The 19,001-nt window shown below is 39.7% G+C and overlaps 3 protein-coding genes across 4 annotated transcripts; all 3 read right to left on the bottom strand.

The window, feature by feature from the left end:
* Positions 1-632: 632 nt before the first annotated feature.
* Positions 633-4,581, bottom strand: clp1 (cleavage factor polyribonucleotide kinase subunit 1). 2 transcript variants are annotated; one of them, XM_077532105.1, is made up of 7 exons: positions 4,385-4,581; positions 4,070-4,125; positions 3,721-4,000; positions 3,533-3,640; positions 2,956-3,075; positions 2,117-2,254; positions 633-1,523 (listed from the first exon to the last, which is right to left on the bottom strand). In XM_077532105.1, exons 3-7 carry the CDS (start codon positions 3,991-3,993, stop codon positions 837-839), a joined length of 1,326 nt encoding a protein of 441 aa, XP_077388231.1. In that variant the 5' UTR covers positions 3,994-4,000; positions 4,070-4,125; positions 4,385-4,581; the 3' UTR covers positions 633-836. The 2 variants fall into 2 exon arrangements, with proteins under 2 accessions (XP_077388231.1, XP_077388230.1); XM_077532104.1 differs by lacking the exon at positions 4,070-4,125.
* A 129-nt stretch (positions 4,582-4,710) lies between these two features.
* Positions 4,711-7,032, bottom strand: selenoh (selenoprotein H). Its single transcript, XM_077532111.1, has 5 exons — positions 6,834-7,032; positions 6,455-6,575; positions 5,711-5,853; positions 5,338-5,457; positions 4,711-4,962 (listed from the first exon to the last, which is right to left on the bottom strand). Exons 1-4 carry the CDS (start codon positions 6,847-6,849, stop codon positions 5,351-5,353), a joined length of 387 nt encoding a protein of 128 aa, XP_077388237.1. The 5' UTR covers positions 6,850-7,032; the 3' UTR covers positions 4,711-4,962; positions 5,338-5,350.
* Positions 7,033-10,310: 3,278 nt separating this feature from the next.
* LOC144025773 (reticulon-4 receptor-like 2) lies at positions 10,311-16,112 on the bottom strand. The gene is made up of 4 exons (XM_077532103.1): positions 15,855-16,112; positions 14,469-14,695; positions 14,151-14,384; positions 10,311-13,111 (listed from the first exon to the last, which is right to left on the bottom strand). Exons 1-4 carry the CDS (start codon positions 16,108-16,110, stop codon positions 12,242-12,244), a joined length of 1,587 nt encoding a protein of 528 aa, XP_077388229.1. The 5' UTR covers positions 16,111-16,112; the 3' UTR covers positions 10,311-12,241.
* Positions 16,113-19,001: the final 2,889 nt, after the last annotated feature.

Consider the following 19,001-nt stretch of genomic DNA (forward strand, 5'->3'; position numbering starts at 1 on the left):
TTAAGATCACAGGGATTATTATTTTTATTTTATTTTTTTTAATGTTGGGAGAAATGAGGTTATGAAGGTATTTTATGAAGTGAGTCCCAACAGAATAAACTGAATTTCAGACCTATTCTTGGCTGTCTTGGTAAATTTGGCTTTTTGTTAAGGCGTATTTTATTTTATTATTATTATTTATTAATAAAAACTCTTCTATTTCTACCAATGCAGACTTCAGACAGAGAGAGCTTCCACTTCTTAAATTAAATCTTCACGTTACCACTTCTTATAATAAAAAAAAAAAAAAAAGTCATGTTCCTCTTTCAGATACTAAAACTAATACCAGTATATGAAATTGCTTATATATATATATATATATATATATATATATATATATATATATATATATATATATATATACATATATATGACATTGATCAGAATTAGTTTGGAGTTTGCATGTTTTGTTCTCCAGTGATTTTGTGGATTTTCTTCAGGGAATCTGGCATGTCTGGCAACTCCAGTCTCGGGTTCTACCACACCTCTCACACAATGTCAATTAAGGCTCCAGCTCACTCTCAACTCAAACGAGGACATGTTACAGAAAATGGATGGATGAATTAGTAATGTACAAACATAACATACACTCATGCATGACGCACATTTTTATTCTTAATGTATTTCTGATAAGACAAGAAAAACATTTGAAAACACTATTAAATACAACTTTGTCAAAAATAGCACAATACAATCAGGTTAATAAAATGGAAACTATATTACAGCGGATTCAGTTATGCCATCATTTTGTGTCACCGGGAAAGCCCCAAAACGCAAGTAAACAAGGCTGCGTCGCCTCATTTGTTGTCCATGAAACGTATGTCCATGATGAGAAGTGTGTGTCTGGGCAGTGGTCTGGGTGCTGGCGACAACACTTTCATCACCTGCGCTTGTGTGTCCACATTGGTCACCACGATAAAGCCACACACGGGACTCTCCACGATTCCCTTTCTTGCCCCCTCGTCTCCATCCTCCGCAGTGCTCACGCTCAGCACGTGATAGGTCAGGTCTCTTCCTGGTGTCACAGGGACCAGCTTCAGTTGAGTGTCATCCTGAGACATCCCCAATGGCAGGCACGAGTCTGGGATGGAAGGCGCCCCGATTTTATAGATGCGGACGTCAGAGAAACGCACTTCGAACGAGAAAGGGTAGAAGGACACTCCCCGGAAGCCGTAAAAGTATTCCCGGATTTTGTCATCCCGAGCCTCGCGTCGGCACTCTTTGGAACGCTCGACCACTCCCCCTGACTTAGGCAGGAGCACGACGCGGACAAAGTGAGGAAGATCTCGTTTGAGTTCGTTGTACAGCCTCTCGTGGTCCAGCACCAGCACCACGTCCACCTCAAAGGCGGAGGCACAGTGGACCAGAGCCTGGTAGCCCGAGCCCTTCACCCAGCCGCATGTGTTGATGATGCAGCCACCGACGCTGGCCTTCCTGTTAACCTCGCAGCGCTGGGAAAACACCTCTGCCAGGCAGGATGTCAGCTTGTGGGACATAAAAAAATATTTCAGGTCATTGCAGTGAACAGAACTGATGGGATAAAGACAAATCATTTAAAACCTTTTTACTACGATTACAACATATAACAAGAATATATTGTTTTGTTTTTAATAAATAAATCTTTCCAAGGGGGTAAGTTAAAACGAGCAACAGAGATGATGGGTTTGCATAAATGTGCACACCCTCATAACTGGGATGTGATTACGTTCAGATTTAAACAATTCCATTCAAACATGTTACGTGGGAGTCAGCACACACCTACCACAATATAAAGTGCCTCTGATGAACCACAAATATATTTCAGAAGTTCTAGTAGGCTTTTCCTTACTTTTTTTTTGCTTTCTAAGCAAAAGCCTGAGGTGTTGTGCTCACGCTGGCTGTTAATTGGAACTGTTCAAAATTCCCACCACTATGACTAAAGGTTCAATTGCAGCTGAAGAAGAAGAAAAAAAAATACAAATCTGCCAAGTGTCCCTTTTAGATGAGCATCGTTGTGTTTGTGCCAAACAAATCTTTCAGAAATAAGGCCAAAACATTGTACCTTGGTTTCATTGGGGTTAACCCTAACCCTTCTCACCTTATTATAAAGTTTGATGTTGGTCCCTGGAGAAGTCGAGCCAAAGTGGTAGACCAAAGGAGCCTGGACTGAAAAGCCCTCTTCAACATCTGCTGGACGCTCAATGCACAGTGCTGACACTGTACCCGGCACTGACACCTTGAGAAAAAGTTAAATACTTCCATTTATATACATTTTGATATTTCAAGTAGGGAGAAGATGTTACTATTTAAACTAGTGAGCAAACTGCATACCCGCTCAGATAAAATGGCAGAATTCTTGAAGAATGCCAAAAAGGATTATACATATGATGAAAATTGCATTAAAATACCAGTGACAAAAATGGTCAAATTAAACATTTTTTGATGTGACTATTGCCGTAACTTCTATTTAGAATGGTCAGGGAAGAGGTAATCCTCAAATTTAAGGCTGACTACTGTACATCAACTTTTCTTTAGTTTTTTTTTTTTTTTTTTTTTTTGTAAGACAGTTAACATAAGTCAAATATTGCATGATATTAAAATAATTTAAAAGCCCCAGAACTAGTTGTGTTAACTTGGAACTACGAGGTTCCATTGTATTTTTCTTAATAGCCAAGGAACCTGAAATCTAAAAATAGTGTTGTTCCTTTAACGCAGAATAGGTGTATCCGGAAGGTGAAACAGTTATAACATCCTATTATCCATCCATCCATTTTCTTGACCGCTTATTCCTCACAAGGGTCGCGGGGGCTGCTGGCGCCTATCTCAGCTGGCTCTGGGCAGTAGGCGGGGGACACCCTGGACTGGTTGCCAACCAATCGCAGGACATCATATTATGTTTCAACTAATTACAGTAATGTGCATCCCTATTCATCATACCCCGCTCTGGCCGACATCCAGTTCCACCAGTGTGGGCCGTCTGCCCACTCTCACAGCATAGCTCAGTAAGAGTCGACACACCGTCGACTTGCCCACGTCTGTAGGTCCCGCCACCATCACCTAGGAAAAAAAGAAATGATTACATAAACTTAAACCGCTCTTTGAGTAGCCATGACAATTTAGGTTTACACAATGGGTGCCTTGAGATCGAAGTTTAATTCATTCTGTGACCACAAGCATCACTCATATCATCTTTCTCCACTGAAACAAATCAAAATGCCATTAATTCATTCCAGCCACCCCACAAAAAAAGTGTTTGTTATTTAATCCGAAAAATAGCATGCTATATTGTACTTGATCGAAACATAGTTAAATAAATACTTTTTGCAACATAATTAATACATTTCACCTCCTTTATTTGTATGTGACTTGTCCACCAGTCTGAGCGACTGCTAGCACATCGAACGACTAATTAGTCAAGTCACTGTATCTCAAGACACCAATGTATTCCCCATTTAATTGTAATACAGTATGAAACACTTGTAGGGCTTTGTTTATGACTGGATATTCAACTTACCCTTGGCCCTCTCTCATTGTCCCGCTCGGCCTGTTTTCTCATCTGTTCCAGCGCGGCATGGGTGTTCAGATAGAGCAGCATGGGAGTATCTTTTGACACGTACGCCACCTGAAGTAGTGAGGGAAAGAAGCTGAGCATACTGAGCATGATAAAAGGACACAAGCTTAAAGCTAAACAGGCATGCTGACCTCTGGCTTCCCGTAGAGGTTCACACTGCAGCCTTGCCAGGTGAATACTGCGATCTTGGAGCCTGCTCCAAAAGTGTACTTCTTGTTCCGGTTTAATTCTGAGCCAAACACTTCTGCCATTCCTGTGAGGAGTTCCAACTCCACCTGCTCTGCAATCTCCCCGGCCTCCACCTCAAAACGAAGTTCAGTCTCCTTCTCCAGGTCAAATCTGGTGCCGACTTTACCTGGTTGCAATGGCTCGTCACTCGTCTTTTCTAATCCTTCTGTTGCCATAATAATGCTAAAATTAAGACAAAAGTAAAATTTGTTAACATATATAGAGAAAGAGATCAATTACGTAAATACACACCTAGTTTGGCTGTGATGAATTCTATTTGAGAAATTCAGTGTTGACCAAACGTCTGCCTATTATTAAATGTAAAGCAATACACATATGTAATAGCAACCTGAGCATCATGCAACTTTCCTTGCATTACATTTTAGTTAAAAACACTACTTTATCTCATGTGGCGTTAGGCGAGTCTAAAGCAGTTGGTAACCACTACAACTAAACACACAAATATCCGACACTAACGTTACGTATTGCCTATTATTTCAAGTCTAAACGTCAACAATAACCTAAAATAAATGTAAACCCACTCATATTCATTAAAGCCATACTTACATGTGTATTTGCTAACTATTAATAACGTGTTTTCGGGCGTCTATCACTGTCGTGGCTGTGTGAACTAGGTCGCGTGTCGATGACGTCATTCAAGCAACCAATAGTAGGCGATAGTAGAACAAGCCATTACCTTTCTGTACGTGGTTAACGTGTTCGATTAAAAAATATATCACGGGCTCTTTAACTCAACTTTTTACTAAAAAAAAATATATATATAGTTGAAATCAACTGCCCTATTTATGCACCATTATGTAGCTTTGGGCTGGTCTTGTACACTGCTTCGTCACAAGTCATAAAACACAATCCAATAACATACAAAATACAAACACATGTAAAGATTTTATTTAGGGTAAAAAATAATAATAATAATCAAAATACCACAGATGGCAATTTTGGACACACAAAACGCACAACTATGTTAAACCGGAAGAGGTGTTCTAAAATAATCCAGTAGATGTCGCCATGTGTTCATATGTGCGGGCTGCAACAGCTTAATTCATCAGAGGAGAGACTGTGAGCATCCAGTTTGGTCACTCCTCGTCATTCTGCTTTCACAAGCCACACCCATGAAAAATTACCTGAATGAGAGAGATGATGGGTCTTTTTAATTGACAGTATTAAAAGGACTTTTAGAGGTGGCCGTTAAGACAACAACCTGGGGCACCCTGTTTTTTTAAGTGTACAGTCAATGACAAAGTGGTTTTTTTTGTTTTTTGCAAAAATTTAATTTTTAGTCAAAGTTGAAGTCTATCAAATGTCACACCAATAAGTACTTTCTTTAGCTGCAAGAGAAAACAGAGAATATACAATATACCGGTGACGTTGGGCAGAATTCTTTCATTTCCAAAAATGCATGTTAATTGAGTCATGAACATTTCACCGTCAAAGAGAGCAAGCCATTTTCAACAATGTTATATTGGCCAATGTACCAATGCATCTTCAAAATGACAAACCTTCACTTTGCACCTAGTCAGTACTGACAGCCTCCTGTAGAGCCGAAACTACAACATCAGGTTCTGGAAATTTGAGTTTACGAGGTGGCCCCTTTTTTATTCCTGTCCAGAGTGATGTCTCTGTTGACATGAGAATGATAAGACACAAAGAAAGATGGTAAATAGTAAATATTATACACTGAGGCTGAATAACATATTGCTAAAAATAATAGCGCGTGCAATATGTGTATCACAAAGATGTGCAATAAATTAATACTGTACTTTCATATGGAACTGCATGCTTTTATCTGACTTTGACCAATCAAGCACTCTGTATTTTGTTTTTATTTACATTTTATACAACATACAAACTTCATTGGAATTTACTATCTACCTTTGCCTCCATCTATGAGAGTGATCTCAAAGCTGTTCCTGCGGGGCTTCTCGGGGTTGAGGACCACAGTCAGTTCAGGGCATGCAGCCAAAAGGGCAGTTTTCACCCCCTCGGCATTACGCCCATACACTCGTCAGCTCTTACTGCCGAAAATAACAGATCATCACGAAGATGTTAGTGCTGCTAATAGTGCGCACACACACCGCTGCTGTATTGTTCTCTTGCCTGTGATACAGAAATCTCAACTTATTCCCCATAACTATTTTGAAGTTTTTTCTGAAATTTTCAATTATTAATTTCCCAAAGTCATGATCTTGTGCTGTATTTTATTTAGTAATCTTAGTAAACTACCCATTATACATCTACCTTTCTTTTGAATATCTTAAATCTTCTGTTTTAGTCTCTTTTTTTTCCCCTCCCTTTACACGTTGCGTTTTGCGTTTAACCGTTTTGTAAATATATGAAGCATATTGAGTTACATTGTGTATGAAATTTGCTATATAGCTGCCTTGCCTTAACTTGAAGATTATATAGATATGCTACTGGCATGATCAACCATGTAGACTTCAGGGACTGCAGAGTACAGTTCTGTAAACTTACAAAATGAGACATGCAATAATCTGGATGGCTCATTATACATATCAATTAATAGGCTGCCTGCATAATGTATCTTGTTCTGAATTTTGAACAGCAGCTCTGAACAAAGGTCATACATGCATTTTTTTTTGTCACATAAATGCTTACCAGTGTTCAATCACCACTCTTTGGCCTTTCGGCACAAGAAGCTCTTCTGGTTCTTTTGCCTCCTTGGCGGGGCTGTTCTTCTCATTATCATCCCCGACTTTGCGCTTGGTCCCACGGCGACCTGGAAACACCATCACGTAATCCAACCATGTGGTTTACATCGAAAATAAGCATGTTTTGCTAGTTCATATTTGACTGAATAACATACAAATACAACTAAACGAACACAGTACTTCGAAGAATGTAATGGCGACAAAAAACTTCCAACCAACAACGTAAACCATAATAACGTAACATTTGTTAAGCGACTCTTTCTATGCTGTAATATAGAAGCATTTTTTTTTTTTAGAAACAAAACATAAATGAGGATTCGACCAACCTGCCGCAGACGCCATTGTTGTTATGAAACTTTCGCGGGTTAGCGGACTGAACGAACATTGGCTGAAAGGGGTGTGGATGAAACCATTACTGAATATTTTACGAATGATCGCGGTACCCGATCTTAAATTGAGTTCAAACTTTACACTGGGAATTATCAAAGTTTATAGGTCCAGAACCCACTTACAGAAGGCAAAATTTAGAGATCCCCCCCCACGGTCCCATTACAATCTAGTTTGTTCAAATTGTGGCCTGAAAACTTTATTGTTCACTACAACAAATGTTTCATAAACAAAAAATTTATGTTGCCAGCTTCCTTTTCATTTAAGTTTCTCTTTTCAAATATATTTGTATCTTCTCTATGTATGGGTTGATTTTGCTTTTCATCTTTTGATTTGATCTCGTTTTAATTTCTCTGTCCCAGTAAAGCACGTGGATTTGTCTATCTAAGCTAATTAAACATAATTACCACGTACACACACCCTTGAATCCATGTGAATGCTTTACTGTAATGTTTCAACCTGGATATCAACCTAAATATTTATGACCTCTATTTAAAAGCAGTAATTCAGCCACTTGGAAATCTTTGACAAAGCACATACAGCAGGCTATACTTTGTCACCATACTTATGCAGATTCTTCAGGTATCTCTACTTCACTTTTTACATTTACCTCTGCATTTGAAAACACAAGTCTGCACTTACTACTCCTTACCTAGGCTTGTTTTTTGTTTGTTTTTTGTTTAGTTTTTTTTGTTCAACCTCTGTGGATAATGACACGATGTAATAATAATTAAATAAATAATTAACTGAATAAATAAATAAATACATACATACATACATACATACATACATACATACATACATACATACATACATACATACATACATACATCATTTTATTGTTCAGGCTGCAGTTAGAAGAAGGACCCAACTATTGTTTGAATTACAGTATTCTAAATTTCTGTCAGTGCTAATGGACTCCACCACCTCATTCGATTTGATTTCATTTAATATGCTGGCACTCATTTAGATACAACATCACAGCTCTGATTACGTTGCTTCATCCTGCTAAGTCACCCTTCTGGTATTTGTAACAGAAAAATCTGTGAGTAAAAACGCTAATAACACAGATGATTACAGGGCTGTTGTCCTTTTGTTACTTGTAGTAATCCGTAAATGTCCACTTGTGTTGAACAGCTGACGTATGATATCCAAAAGATGGAAGAATGCACGAGAAAATCTGCCAAGTACCAGATGGATGTGCCCAATTACAGTACTTCAAATTCAAAAGCAAATACCGTATGGGGTTGCCAAAATAATAGCGGATGCATGCTTCTTACCCAGGATGTGGCGTTGACATTTATAGAAACTGTGTAAATGTAAATGTTTGACGACATCAGAGGGCGCGACTGTGCCAACAAACAAAGGCTGTCAAATCTCCCAGAGCGAGGCGGCGTGTCTGACTCACACGTGCTCATAATCTTCGTCCTTTTTGTTTTCTCGACAAACAATTCCATATTTACACTTTTACTCTTCTTACCAGCGTCAAGTTGTTTTGTGTGGTAGCTGTTGTGCACGTGAGTTTAAATCACAGGAACTACCACGTGCCCTCACCTACTCCTTTTATCCCTAATTGAGGCCTGGTGATGGTGGTCACCCTGTTAGGGTTTCAAAGTGGAATCGCCTGAGTCACTGACACTCTTAAGATTCCGTATGCTTGACTTTTGTCATTGAACTGGTCAATACAAGTTCTATTTGATAAATTAATTATGCACGTTTCGGTTTCTGGTTTCTATTCTATTCTATTCTATTCTATTCTATTCTATTCTATTCTATTCTATTCTATTCTTCTGGAGACAAAGACACCAATGTGCCAATGTGTCAGTTTGTCTTATCCAAATATGACATGTGCAAACGTGAACGTCACCAAAATACGTCAATGACACACCATGCTCATAAGGGGAGACGCACATGTTTCAAGCATGTGACAGAAATGGTGTCCAGACAAAGAATGAGTGACAGCATAAAAAGCACACACAAAAGAGATAGAAAGAAAGGCCAGGGGAAAAATAGCACAGACATTTTGGAAGACAGGGAGTGGGCGCTGTATGCGCACGTCATATGAGTGAGATGCGCACGTCTTCGCTAATGGCCTTTACGTTCATCGTTGTGCTATCAAATTTAGTGGGAGAAAAACATTTACAGACTGTCTCGTTAATAGCACACAGGAAGCTTTGCGAAACCAAACACCTCGTTTTTCTGAAATGGGAACAAATATATGAATAATCACAACAGAATGTTCTCAATGGCTATAGTGGCTAATGAGCTAACATGTCACAGAGTGTCATCAGCAGGGCACAACAAAGAGAGTGGAAGAAACAAAGCTGTAAAAGTGGACGTCCTTGGTCAATAATGGTTAGTTAATGGATCAAACAGCGGTTGTGAATTTTGCTGTTCAGTTCTTGGTTCAAGAACAGCAAGTTGGGCAAAAAGTATGGAAGCATTGAACACGTGGACATGTCGTGCATTCAAAAGTATGAAGAAGGTCAAATTAAGATCACCTGTAAAGGTTATAGTACATTTTAGGTTTATCCTGAAATGACACTTCAAACACCAATATGCCTATTTCTCTCTTTTCTTTTCTTTTTTTTTAGTAGTGTGCAGTACGTATTGCCCGTATTGTATTATAATAACCAGACAGGCCATATTATACAGTATGTTGCCATTTTAGGTTCTATGATTCTCATCACTTTTCAGTGGTACGCTTCTGTGGTGGCATCACAACACAAAACTCACAAGATTTGCATTTGAACTGCAATTTTGTCTTACAGTACTTGGGTGGTGTTCAACTTCACAAGTTCCACTAAATGTCTTCATTACAGTGAGAGGGTGGTTGTTTCTGTGCAATATTTTGGATCTCTGTGTGTGTGTCACTATCACATTTGAATCAGCAATATCACAGTTAGGATTCTGTTGAGGGGGTGTGTGAACTTCAGGACAAGTTATCGCCTCATCTATACGATATGCGTCCGAATCGGCCCCATCCTTGAATCACACTTTTGCTCCGCCCAACCATAACGCACTTTTGGACATCTCATACACTTGATATAGCTCCGATCTCTAAGTGTGAAGACTTAATAGTGTTGTAATTGGCCAGCTTTATCAGATACAAACACGCTGTCGCATGAATGGCTCACAATTCATAGACTCTCGCACAACAAACACGATGAAGGACAAACAGTGACTCACTTCACTACAGTAATCTTGCAGTGTTAAAACGTATCTCTCACAAGTGACGTTTATATCAAGATTCATTTTAATGTTCTTTTTGGTCAATGTTGTTACATTGTTTTATTTAATTGAACACTTTATTTCAAATTAATGGTTGTGCCAGATGTCTAATTTCTTTATTGCCACCTTTGAAACTGACTCAGCCACTTAAAGCAGAGAAACAAAGAAACTCCCACTCACATATGTCCTGTTAATTTCTTTATTATAAAAAAAAGGCAAATCATTGTTTCTAACAGCTTTCCATTGAAAAACACAGAATTTGATTAGTTATCAGATGAAATACAAAAGCAGTCTGGTGCAAAATTGACAATACAGTATACATTTGACAATGCAAAGCATGTAAAATAAATCTCTAAATGTTGGTATGTAAAGTAAATAATAAATAAATCTACAACAAATCTGTAAAACATTTTCCAAATTTACAAATATAAAAAATCAAAGCCAATGCTAATAATCTAATGCAAAAACAAACAAACAAAACATTTATGATTTGACTTCTTTGACTTTACCAGCCAATCTAGTGTTCGTGTCCATCAGTCAAGGCTACCGAGTGAAAATGGAAAAGTAAAACTAGGCAACAGCAGTGCAGAAAAGCACGTGATGTTTGACGTATGTCGTGTAGTGCGTGTTTCAAGTTCTTCCAAGTTGTTTCAAGTTGCATGTACTGTACAAGTGTGGGCGGCTGTGGCGCTGGCATCTCTGGGATGACACAAGATACGCAATCTCAGAGAAGAGTGTCGCTCCTGGCTGCAAATGCTCCACTCGACTCAACGGAATTTTATTTTTATTTTGCAATCAAATTAGCCTCTCCTTCTAGTTTGTTGTTTGTGCTAAGACCACTCTTCTGCAACTTGTCAGTAGTTCCATATGAACAATACATATTGATTCTGAACTGATTGTGATGATCTCCGTGGCACAATTTTGTGCTGTTATGTGAGGCATTTGAATATTATTATTATTATTATTTAATAATTGTGATGTAATGGTGGTATTAAGAGGTGGCCTTTGTACAGTTAATTCTCTCGTGTAAATTTTACTCTATTTAGAGTAAATTTGACCCTATTTGGATAGGGACCAAATAGACAAAGAGTAAATTAAGATTTCCACTAGGAAGAGAATAAAATAAAATAAAACTATAAATAAATAAATAAAAACAAAAAACAAAACTCACTCAAGGGTTGAGGAGCAAATTCCCGACTTTCAGCTTGGGAGACTGCCACACTACCACCTGAGATATGCCCCTCCTACAGTTTGCTTTTCTCCAAGAGACCAAAGACATCGTTTTTGGTCTTTTGGAGTTAGGAAGATTCCATGCAATCATGGAATCAGCTGCAGCTGCAGTGTGGCTCAGGGAGTAGATTGGCTGTATCCCAAGCTGTAGGTTGTGAATTTGTTCCTACCTTGAGAGTCACTTTTATTTTTTCCAATTCTTAATTTTACTCTCTTCCAAGTGTACATATTACTCTAAAATTGAGTCTATTTGGTCCCACTCTAAATAGAGTCATATTTACTCTACAGAATTTACTGTGTAGCCTACTGACACCAAATGAATGTCAGACTTGAATCATCACTTTTACTGTTGAAAAGAAACACAAAAAATAAACCAAACTATTGGGACACACCTCCAAATAACATTTTTCTTCTATGTTTAGCTCTTGTAAAAGTCAGTAGTGTGTGCTCAAAACTTTTGGTCTTCATTTGTGATGTAAATAAAAGCAGCTATACAGATCTTGGTGGTTGTTCATGTAGAAAACACTTGTCGCCGAGAAGGTATAATCGCTGCATAGATTACTGCCTCATAAACAAATGCATGCCTCTCCAAGTTATTGTATGTTGGGCTGTTTGCCATCTATCACAGTCTCCCTGTTATTGCCAAGGCTACATGTGTTAGTAAGCAGCAGCCACATCAACAATAAAGATTATCCTTAAATTGCTTCAACTTCTATCTGCTTTTGAAAACAGATTTTAGCTCCCTCGCCTGGTTCCTGTCACCATGTAGCGCCACCTACTTGCAACTCAAGGAGGTGACTCGAAGGAATCAAGATCCCTAGTTTTGATTTGAAAAGAGCAGGACGGAGGAATGAGAGAAGAAAGGAAGGTTGAGGGAATGGTGGATTCAACCAAAAAGTAAATGAAGGGAGAGAGCAACCACGTAGAAGGAGAGGGGGTGGAGGAGGGCTGGATTGGTGGCAAAGGATGAGAAAGAGGGTGCGGAAGCCGGATTGTTGTAGCCTGGGGGGCACTCGGGCTCATAGCAGCGGATGGCGGCATCTTCGTTGCCGTAGTTGTCCCAGTACTCTTCTGGGTTGAGCTTAGGGAGAGACATTTCGTCATCTGATAGTTCATACTTAGGAGGAAACGAGTCAAATCGGGATTTGGGGAAAAACTGTGGCTTTTCTACAGGGAATGTCTTCCCTGTCTCTGTGGTCTTCTGGTGATTGAGCTTGGAGGTATACATGGGCTTATTCTTGGAGAACCACCAGCGGGTTTTGGTGCTGAAGGTGGTCGTGGTGGTTCCAGCCATGGAGCCAGGATCAGGGATTGGGCAGAGGGCAAAATCCAGCTCCCGGAGGAATCTGAGATCTTGCCCGCGACGATGCGATGGCGACGAGCATATCAGCTCAGAGGAGGAAATGCGGGCCTTGCGGAACCACTCCCACAAGGTACGGGCCTCACAACCGCAGGACCAAGGGTTGCCGTTGAGACGGAGGAAGTTAATGCCCTGGGTGTCTTTCATAGTTTGGCCTGGGAGCTCAGCAAGGGAGTTGTTGAACAGGTAAAGAATGGAGAGGCGGCCCAGGTCACGGAAGGCGCGACGGTTGACCTGCCTGATTCGATTGTCGTGGAGGAGGAGGCGGTCCAGATTGACCAAGCCTCGGAACACATTCTCAGAGAGGACACGGATGCGGTTGCCATGGAGGAATAGGTGGGTGAGGTTGACCAGATCTGAGAACAGGTCATCCTGCAGAAAGTGGAGTTGATTCTCCTGGAACAATGTGAAGACATGTAAGGAAAAAAAATGTCAGTGAGATTTGGATTATGGAGAGAGAGATTGTGCTCACAAATAGAAGCATAAATGTGGGAATGATTAGCAAATAGTTGTCAAAAAAGAGGTTTAAAGCTTTTTAATGTCATTCTCAGCTAGAGGTTAATGTCAAACTCAACATAAAGCTACCTTAATGCTAATTAGCATATGCTGTATGTGGAAGTGTTACCACCCTTTAAGCAATGGATATCTGTTCAGCAATACAACAGCAACATTTTATAATGTAATTCCTGAATATTTTATAAAATGTACACTTTACTCAATCAAAAAAGTAATGAAACCTAAAATACTTTTAAGGAAATTTTTACATTATAAGGTGCTACATGGGAAACACAAACAACAGTAAAACTCTGATTTAACAGTGAACTTTACATATCTTTGATTATTTAACAATAATTAAATAAAACAAAAAAGAACTGCAACACTTCCACAAGACTTTCCGGCAGAGCAGTTCTAATCAAGTGGGCGGAGCTTACTTTGATTAAGTCTCTGCAGAGTTGGTTTAACACTAAATAAATAAATTCTGTCAAACACCTCAAACACTGGCCTCAATTTAAATCAGATGGTGTTAAAAATACACTTTGGGGATTGAAATAAACTCTGAAACATTTAACACCAACATTTTAATACTCAAATTTTTGCTGTGAATGTATAGAGCCGTCTTAAATTCTCACAACACAAACTTTAGTTTGCACAAACTTTATAACATTATTGTTATTGCGATAACGGTCAAGATTTTTCATTATATTATTGGTGAATTTATTGTGTTTTATTACATTTTTGTTTAACTGCAAATTTTATTACATTTTCAAGCAATTATTATATTATAGGGTGCCTTTCGAAAGGGTCAAAGTATTTTGAGGACGTATCCGTGCTTGAATTTCTCCACTGTGGGACAAATAGGAGAATCTCTTCTAATTAATAAAAACCTTCACTGCAGGTTCAAAATGTATACAGTGTGTATTACAGCAGTCTTCACCTGCAAGTAGAGAAACTGCAGACTATACAACTTGTGGAAGAGGTCATGGGGTAGCATGCCAAGCTTGCACCGGTGCATGTGAAGACTCTGCAACTTCTCCAACCCCCTGAAAGCTCCGCCTTCTAGGCGCCTCAGTGTGGGGTTGTCACCCAGATCCAACTCCTCCAGCACTCGGAGGTTACTGAAGGCCCCCGCCTCAATCCATGTGATGTTATTGCCATAGAGCCAAAGCACCTATGTAGGAAGAAGAGGAGGTGAAAATGGGAGTTTGTCCTTCCAACAATGCAATGAAAATACACTCTTGCCATGCACTTTTACCTGGGTTTCAAAGCCAAAAGAATCTGCACGGAGCTCCGTGATACGGTTGTTTTGCAGGAACACACGTTGTGAGTCGTAGGGCACGCCGGCTGGAACAACGGTGAGGTTCTGGGACTGGCAGCTGACTGTCATGGGCGTAGGGTAGCACACGCAAAGCCTGGGGCACGCAGCCACATTGCTGGGTTTTACCACCACCAGCCACAGGACCAGCCACAGACACAGTCCACCTAAGGCAGAATTGGAAAAACAAACAAACAAACAAAAGAGATTATCAACAAACACATTCGGTGCTTGCTTGAAAAATGTGGCCAATAGATTAGGATTTATTAAAAAGGTGTTGATTTCAACTCTTGGCCTCATCCTACTGTTTTTTCAAAGCCTTTTGTAACCACTGATTCTTTGTTTTTCTATGTGCTCTCATTCGTGACTTGTTGTCTGAGCCTTGTGCATAATTAAACATGGCCAAAATCATTCAACCGTTCATATCTACTAGATCACTTAACAGGAGTTACATAACTCTAAATGTGAGCTGTGCAGCATAAACAATCAATAAAAACGTTGTTGTTTTTTCCCCCCCCCCCAAGAATGCATATCTACAAGAAAGTAAAATGCTAATGAATGCACTGAGTTTACAATACGGATGTCCTGGAAAAAGAACCTTTCCGTTGAGGAGTTTCCTAAGTGGATCACACACGTTAAAGCAGTAACTGGACCCAGATCAATTTCACTGCCGTTTCAGTTACTCCCCTGTTTCTTGGCAAAGCTCGGATGACGGCACACAAAGAAGACTACGGTGGTAAAAGTAAGACTCATTAAATTATGATGAACATCCCATTCATCTGTTGTACGCAATATTTTCCAGTGGCTCACCCATTGACCTCTCAACAAGTTGAACCGTTATCTTACGTCAGACCTTCAGGATCAAGACTGCAGCGATTTCAAGTGGAATAAGACACCGATCCGAAATCTTGGTTAGTCTTATTTACTGCATGGCAAATTAAACTCAGTATCAAGATTGCATACGGATATATAGTATATGGAGGAACTGGATAAATGTGCAGAAACTTAAAAAAAACCCAAATAAATAAAAACTCATTGGCAATATACAAGACAAACCTGCACATCATAATAACATCCAATACAAGAACTTCATACAACAACTTTAATTTATGTATTTATTATGCATGAATTTTTAGCATGGTTGAATGTTAATTGAAATTCTCATGTAAAGTTTCCAAATTAAAATTCCTACCCTAGTGAATACACAAACACAAATATAAATCAAAGCACTTTATATTTTTCTTCCGAAATTACTAAGATGGAATCCAATCAAATATACACACAATAAAAAAAGAAGACAAGAAAGTTGAGCACACAGCAACTCACTCTTGAAGTTGTGGGCTGTTCTGGAGCTCCTCACGGTCCAGCGAGTCTCCATGGCGAGTAAAACCGAAAGCGAGTTAGCCTGCGCGGCGAGGAAGTGCCTGCTTGCTGCTATCTCTGCTAACGTTCGGCTCCGGGGACTGAGTCGCTGTGCCTTCACATGGAAGTGAAACCCGGGAGTCCCCGCAAGCTTGTTTATACTTGGCGGCGGGCTTCGTCGCCCACCAGGCAGCGTAGGCAGAGTGGTGGACGCTATCATACGTCAGCCACCTGTGGTGGGAGGGAGGGATGGCACTCGCCGGAGGAAGAGCCAAGAAAGGGAGCAGCAGACAAGGTTTGGCTTCTTCCTTCTTGTTACCCAACAGTGCAGCATCACTCAAGTGGCACAATTGGTGGGAAGTATGTGAGTCTTTGTTCTGAAGCCCTTATTACTTTTACCAGGGATTTTACTGCAGGATTTGTATTTGAGCACCTAAATTAAAAGAAGTATTTTAGTTTACAGTGTGGTGCAAATGAGAGGGAGTTAATTCTTTACACAGGTCACTAGAATAGAAGTCAGAATGAAGCACACACTGCACAACACTACACGTCAAAACCTCATTAGTCAAGCTTGGCATAAAATTTGTGAACAATAAATTAACACTTGTCTGTTATATAATCTTGCACACCGTCAGATTCTGATTTTTATTTTTTTATTTTTTGAAGGACAGTTTAAAATGCTTGTGATGGGGGGCGTGTTTTTGTTGTTGTTTTTTTTGTTTTATTTATTTATTTTTGGCTCTACTATTATAAAGTGTAATTGCAGATCCACTACAATAGGTGGCAGTGGTGATCTCATTGTCAGAGACTGACAAAGGCACATTAGCTTCTCTGCAGAGGTTTACAATTTTATTGGCAAATGATATTATTTATAGTCGCGGCAGAGAGTTGGGGGGGTTGTGATTTTTTTGATTTTTTTTAAATTCCTGGGCCATAACAAAAATATTTGAGAAGCACTGGCTTAAAGTCACAGTGTGTCAAAATGTTTGCCATCTAGTGGTGAACTAATAGAATTCAACGGCCCAAGTTCAAAGAATGCATTGGTGCCTCAGAGAGTGTGAGACCACATTTCACAAGCCTACCACCAATTACTACGTTCGCTAAGTTAGTTTCCTTCGGGTATCCGTAGCAGAAAGAGGGTAGAAATAGGTGAAACTCTATTTTATAAAAATATTATGCAACTTAGCGAATCGACCAAACAGTAGTAACTGGTATGAGTAAACAGCGAATGAAGATCAAGTCCAGGCGGAAGGTTTGACTGCTATCGTTAACTGCTAACTAACTAACTGCCGACTTGCTGGGTCATATACGCATTATCATTTGTTTAAAAAGCTTGTGTTTATAAGAGTTTATGAAGAAATCAAACAAACTGAAGGTTAACTAATGTAATTTAGCAGATTGTGTTCCACCTTTTCAAGTTGCAATTGTATTTTTCTGGAAAAGATAGAAAAACAGTGCAGTCTGGACGTGGGTTTCCGTGACAAAGCTGGGAGTGGTTACTCATCACTTGATCCACATGGGTCAAGGTCAGACCACCATGACACACTCAATCTGTTCCCAAGCAATTACACTTACACTGCAATTCCATGTTAAGATGCTTACAACGGCAAAGTTTCTTGAATTGGTTATTGGAGGATGCCTCCTGTACATCTCACCATACAGACTTTAACAAGTCGTGACACGAGGGGTTGCGGTTCTTGGCCCCGGGGTGAACTGAACAGACTCTATGGAGGAGGAGGAGGAAGTGTGTGAGTTCACCGTATGTGCATGTCATGTCGATGCAACGTGCGTATCTACACACGCCACACCAGCCGGCCCTCCCTTCATGATACATCCTCTCACTCGCCTGCTTGCAGTGATTCACAGGCACACTGGCATTTGAACTGATGTCAACACAGCATGTTCAAGGATCTGTCTTGATTCTATTAATGTGTCACCGACTCTGTCTATAGCCATCTCTCACACGTGCAAGCTCCTCCCTCACAGTTGGCGATCTTCTGTAGTATGTGGTCAGTGTGGGTTTCTGCCCACTGTGGACATCAGGCCAGTGAGGAGACAAACCAGCAGACGTTGCACTTGACATGTTTTTGTTTGGAAACGTGTGGAATTTGTATTTTTCTCCTTTTTTTTAAACAATGCAGACTTGAGATATAATCCTCTATTTTTTTTTTAGCAGTAGTGTGATGATTGTGTAGAATTGTATGAAACAGATGGAATGTGGGTGTACGGGAGGTTGCAAGACTTTGTTGAAATGTTATGAGTTGTTTGATATTTAGTTTTAGCGTCATATCACACTTGAGATTGACAAAAAGTGGAGAAAGTGACAACAATACTCCATTCTTTGAAAGGAATCAAATTATATTTGTGGTTTGTAAACAAACATCTATGCATCCATCCATCCATCCATCCATCCATCCATCCATCCATCCATCCATCCATCCATCCATCCATCCATCCATCCATCTTCTTCCGACAGCAGCTTTGCTGTGCTGTCAGAGTTGAAGTGTTAGCTCATTAATTAATCACACACACACACACACACACACACACAAAATAAAATATTGCATTAATCATGTATTAACGCAGATTAATCGCACTCTTTGCAAGTTTGCAGTGATTCAAAAAGTGTGGTAGGAGTAGACTGGTATACAGGTTCCCTTGAGTATGAATCACTGAATCACTAAATTAAATTTTCAAAATGCGCAATGTTACACTGGCTTATACTTTTTTTTTTTTTGGTAGTAGGCTAATTGGTATGCTATAAGTATTTTTCAAGGTGGTACTTGGTATAAAACAAAAGGTTTGCGAACCATTGTGAGTGGTATGGACCTGCAGCCGAAACATGTTGAGCATTTCATTCATTTGTAGAGGTTTGTTTTTCCAATTGCATCCCTCCGAACAGATGGAGACCACTGACGTTAGGCGTTAGGTTGCTATTTCTATTCTCAGCTCCTCCCACTTTTGTTTCTATTTCTGTCATTTGTGTTGTGCAAGTCTCCATCTGTAATTGGCTACTATGGGAGATGTACACACACTTACATCAAGTAGTGACAGAATTGACAGGCTTGCGTCAAGCTAGCATGTTGCACAGCAGGGCACTGTGAGAGACTT

Source organism: Festucalex cinctus, chromosome 9 (genome assembly GCF_051991245.1).
Source record: "Festucalex cinctus isolate MCC-2025b chromosome 9, RoL_Fcin_1.0, whole genome shotgun sequence".
Classification (NCBI taxonomy): Eukaryota; Metazoa; Chordata; class Actinopteri; order Syngnathiformes; family Syngnathidae; genus Festucalex; species Festucalex cinctus.

What these genes read in the sequence shown, in the direction of transcription:
- LOC144025773 (XM_077532103.1), bottom strand. Translation starts at nt 16,110, where the DNA reads ATGATAGCGTCCACCACTCTGCCTACGCTGCCTGGTGGGCGACGAAGC. An exon ending in AACAGCCCACAACTTCAAGA is followed by an intron (nt 14,696 to 15,854) that starts GTGAGTTGCTGT and finishes ATTCTGCCTTAG; the next exon opens with GTGGACTGTGTCTGTGGCTG. An exon ending in CTTTTGGCTTTGAAACCCAG is followed by an intron (nt 14,385 to 14,468) that starts GTAAAAGTGCAT and finishes CTTCCTACATAG; the next exon opens with GTGCTTTGGCTCTATGGCAA.
- clp1 (XM_077532104.1), bottom strand. Translation starts at nt 3,993, where the DNA reads ATGGCAACAGAAGGATTAGAAAAGACGAGTGACGAGCCATTGCAACCA. An exon ending in ACAATGAGAGAGGGCCAAGG is followed by an intron (nt 3,076 to 3,532) that starts GTAAGTTGAATA and finishes TTTTTTTCCTAG; the next exon opens with GTGATGGTGGCGGGACCTAC. An exon ending in TGGATGTCGGCCAGAGCGGG is followed by an intron (nt 2,255 to 2,955) that starts GTATGATGAATA and finishes CTTTTTCTCAAG; the next exon opens with GTGTCAGTGCCGGGTACAGT.